At 54.1% G+C, this 7826-nt stretch overlaps 1 protein-coding gene across 1 annotated transcript in view; it reads left to right on the top strand.

Annotated features, from left to right (window-relative positions):
• Window positions 1-4147: 4147 nt before the first annotated feature.
• MRPL4 (mitochondrial ribosomal protein L4) overlaps window positions 4148-7826 on the top strand; it is a 5698-nt gene continuing 2019 nt past the window's right edge. The window contains exons 1-5 of the mRNA XM_006161562.3: window positions 4148-4391; window positions 4475-4541; window positions 4626-4776; window positions 5527-5578; window positions 6447-6564. Of these exons, the coding sequence (XP_006161624.1) occupies window positions 4335-4391; window positions 4475-4541; window positions 4626-4776; window positions 5527-5578; window positions 6447-6564 (445 nt within the window). The 5' untranslated portion in view covers window positions 4148-4334. The remainder of the gene's footprint in view (window positions 4392-4474; window positions 4542-4625; window positions 4777-5526; window positions 5579-6446; window positions 6565-7826) is intronic.

Raw genomic sequence — 7826 nt, 5'->3', positions numbered from 1 at the left:
CGTACTGGGTGCATGTGCATGCGTGCCCAAGATCCCGAGAGGAGAATAGAGGAGAAGGGACTGCGGCATGGCTATCCTCCCTGGGGGGTGATTTCGGAGTCCAACACCTTAACCACCATGCCATCTGCTGACCCCAATAATAATAATTATAATTATTATTAATTTTTTTTGGAGAGGTTTTTGCTATAGGGTGCATGCACTCGCCAGACAGACAGAGAGACAGAAAGCGAGCAATAACCCCCGGGGGGATGGCCACGCCGCAATCCCTTCTCCTCCATTCTCCTCTCGGGATCTTGGGCACGCACGCACATGCGCCCGGCGTGAGTTTTAAGCCACTGGGTCCGGGGCGTGAACAGTGGTCGACTACATGGGAGTTCAGCGACAGCCATTACGCTAACTGCTGGGCCCTATTATTATTAAATTTGACCAGAGAGAGAGAAAGAGAGGGAAAGTGAGAAAGCAAGCCACCAGGTCCGGGATTCGAACCACAGTCAGTTATGTGGGAGTCCAGCACCTCAATCACCATCCCACCTGCTGGCCCTGAGCCCTCCAGTTTCAAGGCGTGCTCTCTAAATTGCTGTGATACCCTTGGCCAACAAAGACCCTGGCTGGGCTGCAAGGTTGAGGCTGGCCCCAGGTGACAGGGGACAGAGGGCGCCTGCAGTGAAGCCTTTGTTCCACAGGCCCTGCTTGTCCCATGGACCTTTGACCTCCACCCAGGCTCCAGCCAAAGTGGTCAAACTTTGAGCCTCTCGGTGTGCAGGTCCCGAGGTCACTCCCTCCCGGTACTAAGACTCCTAATCAATGTGGCCCTGGCCAAGCCCTGTGCAAACCCCTCTCGGCAGTTACTCTGTACTGACGGCCTACGAGTTGCCTGGCACTCTTCTTAGCAAAGGGACCCAGCAGTGACAAATGAAAGACCCCTGTCTCTCAGGTCTAGGACACAGAGGAGAGAAACAGGACAGCGAAGAGCCTGGTGTCCTCTGTTAGAATTCGATAGAAATTCTGGAGACAAATGAAACAGGGAAGGCAGATGAGGAAGGAAGGATAAGAAGGGGAGGGGACTTGAGACCCAGTCACCCAGAAGGTGACCTTTGAGCGAAGACCTGAGAGAGGGGAGCGAGTGAGGCAGGCAGGCAGGCATGGGGGACAGTGGTCCCTGAAGAAGGAATACCCCTAATGCAAATACCCCATGCAAAAGCCCTGAGGCTGGAAAGTGATTGGTGGCTGAAGATCCAGAGTGATAGGGGAGGTGGGAGGAGGTGAGGGGGAGGCAGGAGTAAGCTAGATAAGGGGGTGGAGCATCGGCTTTGTGGCTGGAGGGAAAAGCTGATTGCAGGACCAACAGACGGCAGTGATGGTTACGCCCCCCGGACTACCACATAGTCACCCCGGACTACCACATAGTCAACGGTGGTTCGAGTTCTGGACCCGGCAGCTTAAAACTCACACCAGGCGCATGTGCGTGCATGTCCAAGATCCCAGGAGGAGAAAGGAGGAGAAGGGATTGTAGTGGGGCCATCCCAGGGGTGATTTCTCACTTTCTGTCTCTCTGTCACTCTGCTGAGTGCACACGCCCTATACCAAAAATCTCTCTATGAAAGAAAGACAGACAGACAGACAGACAGAAAGAAAAAGAAAGAAAGAAAGAGAGACTAATTAGGACAGAAAATTCTCCACCCGAGATAGGTAGATTTCTGGTGAGGGGAGTGTCTACCAGATTAAGCTACATCTGACCTAGATCCAAGGAGATAAATCAGTGTGGGAGTCCAGTGCTTTTAATCATCACGCCACCTTCTGGCCCCAAATAAATCATTCTTTTTCAAAAGATTATAAACAGCAGGGGCCGGCATGTGGTGTGGTGGTTAAGGGCAGTGGATTCCCACACGGCCGATTGTGGTTCAAGTCCCAGACCTGGTGGCTTCCTTTCTCACTTTCCTTTTCTCTCTCTTTCTATCTGGTCAAACTAAGAAATAATAAAAACACATGGAATCAAATAAATAAATAAATAATTCTTTTTTTTTTTTTTTAATGAAAGTTTTTTGCTATAGGGCATGTACACTCACCAGAAAGACAGAGAGAGACAGAAAGCGAGAAATCACCCCCCGGGGGGATGGTCATGCCGCAATCCCTTCTCCTCCATTCTCCTCTCGGGATCTTGGGCACGCATGCACACGTGCCCGGCGTGAGTTTAAGCCACCGGGTCTGGAAGTGGAACCACGATCCACTACATGGGAGTCCAACGATATAGCTATTACACCATCTGCTGGTCCTAATAAATAATTCTTTTTAAAAAAATCATACACATCACAGGATACAACGGCTAGGTCCCTGGAGCCACTTTGTCCCTGCTCAGGCCCACTCCTACCTCTTGGGAGAGTACTTCCACTTTCACTTCATCAACTGCCTTTTCCTGGGCTGGCAAGTGATGTGGGATTAAGGCACTGAACTCCCACAGGGCCAACGGCAGTTCAAGTCCTGGTTCTGGCGCTTACTTTCTCACTTTTGCTCTTTCTCTCTCTCTCTCTGGTCAAATAAAAAAAAATTATTATAAATAAAAAGTTAAATAATTTAAAAAATAATCATTCAATTCTTTGCCCCAAACACCAAGAACCTGAATAGATCGCAGAAGCCATCTTGCAGCATGGGTAGCTTATGCGGGGCTTGGGGGCTGCCATGGGGACTTTGCATTTTGCTCTCAGTGAATAGGGAGGGGTCTGAGCAGAGGAGGGACACGATGTGACTCTGTGTTTACAGGAAGGAGACTGAGCCAACAGGGTGGTAGGAAAGTGAACTCTGACCTTCAGCACAGCTCAGCAGAGGAGGGTTCCCGAGGGTCCCACACACAGGTCAGGAGGCCACAGTTCCCGGAGTCACCACTCGCCCTAGGACACTCAGCAAGTTTAAGGAAGCCCCTGGATTCCAACCTGTATCTGCTCAAATTGAATGCCACTGGGCAAACTTTTTCTTTTTTTTTTTTTTTTAATTTGCTATAGGGGCACACGCACTTGCTGGAGAGAAGGAGAGAGGGAAGGTGAGAAAGCAACCCCCAGCAGGTGATGGCCACCCTGCAAGACCTTCTTCATTATCCTCTTGGGTTTGGGGGCATGCATGCACATATGCCCAGTGTGGTTTTTTTCTTTTTAAAAAGAATTATTGGGGACCTGGAGGTGGCATGGTGGTTAGGGGCACTGGATTCCCACATAGTCAACTGGGGTGGGAGTAGGGGAGTGGATTTCTCACTTTCTCTCTGTCTCTGTCTTTCTGGCAAGCGCACGCACCCTATAGCAAAAACCTCTAAAAAAAAAAAGTCTAAACACTATTTATCACATGCCCCCAGATAAATAAATAACATCACACACATCTTTAGCACAAAATTCAAGCCCTCCAGGATCCATCCCCATCCTTCTTTTAGTTCTGGCCTGAGGAAACTCCTGTCCAGTAATAATCATGCTATTCATTGAACTTTCACCCTGTATTAGGCATGGCATAATTCGCCCCCATCATTTCGCCAAAAAGCTCAAAACGCTCCCAATTTTCAGGATACTGAGGGAGGTGGGCTGGCCCAGACAACCCTAGCCGGGTAGGCAATTCTACCTTGGGCTTGTGGCGCCTCCTGGAGGTCGAGTGGCAAAGAACTAAAAATAAATATCTACATTTCTGTTGTAGGGGGCCCGGGCACGAGAACAAACAAGTCTGTGGGTTCCCCACGTTGCCGAGTTCTGGAAGAACCCTGGAAGGTCTGAAAGCCGGGTAGAGGGGGTGGGGGACCCACAGACATATTCAGAGGATTTTCAGGACATATGCTGCCCGAGGGGATAGAAACTGCTGGGAGCCAGGGTTTTCCGCGGGCGATAAGGTCCCGCCTTTCAACAATCAAACAAATAAACAAACAAAACCACGGAATTGCAGAGAGAAAAAAACACCTGCCAGAGTGTCAGAGGCTCCGTGAGGGCGTGGCCCACATCAAAAGCTTAACGACGATTGGTCAGATTCCCTTAAGTGCCCGCCCCTATCGGGCCACCCAGAAGTGGGCGGGCCAACCTTCCAGACTTTAACGCTCATTGGCTGAATAGGGCCGGGGCGGCCTCATTGGTTGGTTCCTGCACCGCGGCAATCTAGGGGTGAGGCCTGCGGGGGGGAGAGGGGGTTAGTGTTAGGGCCAAGGTGGGAGCACGCCGGGCCGGGACACACCATCTTTGCGCTTACCTATCCCGCAGTCCAGCGCCGAATCCCAGCGGGGAGGGCGGCGGCGCGGGCGTGACGTCATCGCCAGGCGCCGCGCGCGACCGGAGGGAGCCTTGACCTCCCGAGGCGTGCAGAGCTGCACCGCGATGCTGCAGCTAGTCCGGGCAGGGGTGCGGGCCTGCCTTCGGCCGGCGGGCTGCCGGGTGAGGCCGGGGACTGGGGACACGGTCGGAAGGCAAAGGTCAGGGAGCCCGGGGCTCGTCTCACTCTCGCCCATCTCTTACAGGGCCTGAGCTCTTTGGTGGAAGAGGCAACGGGGCAGGTGGACAAATCAGAGCCGACAACGAACCAGGGTGAGCAGCTGAGGTCGCTCCCTGAGAGGTGGCGAGGGACAGCTGTGACCCTTCACGCTGACCCTGGCCTCCCAATCGCCCCAGGTCTCCAGGCACCCGTGCTGCGCAAATGCGAACTCCCGGTATCCGCTCACCAGCGTCCCGTGCAGGCGTGGGTCGAGTCCCTGCGGGGCTATGAGCAGGAGCGAGTGGGCCTGGCTGAGCTGCACCCTGACGTCTTCGCCACTGCGCCCAGGTGCATGGGGACTGTACTGGTGAACGGGGTGGCAAAGGGATGAGGAGCCTTGGGAGGGACAGCGATCAGGATCAGCAGGACTCTTATTCTTGGGAAAGGACCTCAGTTTCTCCACCTGTCAACGGAGAATGATGGTTTTCTCTGCCGCAAGGGTGTGTGAGGTTGAGAACTGCGAGGTATTATAACAACCTCTGGGGGATTAAGGACACAGAACTGTGGAGCCTGACAGACTGAGTTCAAATCCTGCCTTCCCCCTTCTGCTTCAGTGTCTCTAATCAATCAGACCTCAGGAGGTCGCTGTGACAATTAAATGACTTAATTCTGGCACATGAGCCAAGTGAGGGTTTTCTTAAAAGTATTCCAAGAGCAAGAGAGAGACAAAGGGTCCTGAGGGGCTGGCAGGTGGCATGGTGGTTAAGGTGCTGGACTCCCACATGGCCAACTGCTGTTCTAGTCCTGGACCCGGTGGCTTGCTTTCTCACTTTTCCATTCTCTCTCTGGTCAAATTAAAATATATTAATAACAAACAAATAATTCTTAAAAGAAAATATAGGGTCCTGACACCGCAGTGCACCTCTAGCCTCAGTGGGCCCCGATCATGGGTACACACATACTCGACATACTCAGGGAGGTCCCCAGAATTGAACCAGGAACCTTCCCATGTGGGGTTGCCTCCCAGAGGTCGGGTTTTACTGCTGCACCTGTTTGGTCCCAGAAGCAGACTTCTCACTTCTCCATCCTCCCCTACAGACTCGATATCCTGCACCAGGTCGCTATCTGGCAGAAGAACTTCAAGAGAATCGTGAGTGCCCTGCATGGATGGGGGGAGAGGGGGCAGCTTCCTCTGGGGGCAGGGGCAGGAGGCAGAGGAAGCCCATTGGAGTGTTTTCTCTGGATGGCTCAGCTCGGTCATATCATCTCTCCTGAACCCCTCACTGATGGGTCAGTTTTCAAACATACTGAACGCTCACCACTGGGTGTTGTGCTGGGTGAGGGGAGAGCAGTGGCTCAGAGAAGCAGTCCCCACCCTCACGAAGCTCACGTCTAGTGGGAGAGGAGAACATGAACTAAGTCATGCCTGCAAATGTGGAATTACGGGCAGTCATCCCAGGGGACAAAGGGACATTTCATCTCAGGTCTACGATGGAAGCTAGCCAGATGAAGGGGGCAGCAGGGTTGGGGTGGAATGAATGAGAACAGCACTTGCAAAGGCCCTGCGGCAAGACCATAAGAAGCCCCGTGTCTAGAGGCCAGCAGGTTGCTTAGTGATTAAGGTGCTGGATCACAGATGGGCAAATGCATAGTTTGAGTCCTGGACCTGGCGGCTTGAAAACCATGCTGGGCACATGTTTTTTAATTCAACCAGAGAAAGAGAAAGGGAAAGTGAGAAAGCAAGCCACCAGGTCCAGACTGGAACCATGGTCAGCCATGTGGGAGTCCAGTGCCTTAACTGCTGTGTCGTCTGCTGGCCTCCATGTCGATATTCTAAAGTCACCCAAAGATGGCTGCTGGGGACCTCTGTATCAGTGCCACCCCCCTGCCTTTGTGAGGCTGACACTGCGGGTGGGGGGTCCTCTGATTTCTCTCTCTTCCTCCTCCTTCCCTGGAGCGCTCATGCTCCTGTTGACAGAGCCACGGGCACCAACTCCGCCCTCTCCTTGCACCTGCAGAGCTACGCCAAGACCAAGACGAGGGCCGAGGTGCGGGGTGGCGGCAGGAAGCCCTGGCCGCAGAAAGGTGGCGGGCGGGCCCGGCATGGCAGCATCCGCTCCCCAATCTGGCGAGGAGGTGAGCAGGCAGCGCCGGCGGGACTCAGGCCACAGAACCCACTGCCCATGCCTGGGACCAAGATGCGAAAGCTCCACTCCCTCCTCCCTCTGCAGACCCTGGCGGTTTGGCTCGCCCTCCCCCTTCCCCAGAGATCTTCCCGAACCTCGCAGCCCCCACAGCTTGCGGGTGAAGTCTAGGTCGTTTCTTGGGCACTGCAGGCCCTGGTGGCTGCAGACCCCTCCTCTTGTCCCTTCTGTGCCCTGTCTGATCAGACAACACTGACTCAGAGTTTGTCTCCTTTTGGCCAGGTCAGTCCCCTCACCTCTTGGGTCTGGGCTACTCCTCCAGGAAGCCCTCTCTGATTGCCGTTGGCACCACTCACCCTTGACTGCCCCCTGAGTGTCTCTGAAGCCCAGCCTCTGTGTCCACCAGGATGGGAATGGCCTGAGGGAGGGACCATGCCCATCTCATTCTCCAGAGCACTTCGGGTCCAGCCAAGGGTAGACAACAGGGCGGCTTGGGAATCATGCTCTGCCGGCCCTGCGGCGGGACGTGTCGATGCCCGCCTCCCTTCCAGGCCTGAGAGGGTGTTTTTTAAGTTTTGCTAGAGGGTCCATGTACTCACAGAGAGAGAAATCACCCCCCAAGAGGGATGGCCACACTGCAATCCGTTCTCTGTTCTCTGGGACTTGAACTGCAAAGTCAGCCATGTGGGATCCAGTTGCCTTAACCAACACGCCACCTGCTGGCCAGGGACCTGAGTTGTTTTTTTCTGTTTTTGTTTTTGAGAGGTTTTTGCCATAAGGCACATGCACAAGACACAGAGACAGAAAGCGAGAAATCACCCCCCAGGGGGGATGGCCACGCCGCAATCCCTTCTCCTCCATTCTCCTCTCGGGATCTTGGGCACGCACGCACACGTACCTGGCATGCTCACCCGTACGTGGCATGAGTTTCAAGTCGCTGGGTCCGGCACTCAAACTGCAGTCGACTACGTGGGAGTCCAGCAACATAGCCGTAACGCCACCACTGGCCCCAGACCTGAGTCTTAACCCTCCTGCCAGTCACAGTGTAGACAGGTTCCTTAGCCAAGCTCACACCATAACTCCGTGTCCCGTAAAATAGGGACCGTCTGAGCTCAGCGGTGTGGTTGACAGCTGGGGAAACTGAGGCCCAGTGCAATGAAGTCCCTGGTCCCTGCATGTCCTGCCCTGCCCACCCGAGACCCCCTTCCTCTGCTGGATTCAGGCTCCTGCAGCCTCCCCCACCCCTGCCCCCGC

This window comes from Tupaia chinensis, unplaced genomic scaffold (assembly GCF_000334495.1).
Source record: "Tupaia chinensis unplaced genomic scaffold, TupChi_1.0 Scaffold138665_1, whole genome shotgun sequence".
Lineage (NCBI taxonomy): Eukaryota > Metazoa > Chordata > Mammalia > Scandentia > Tupaiidae > Tupaia > Tupaia belangeri.
This window is presented reverse-complemented; position numbering and strand designations above follow the sequence as displayed.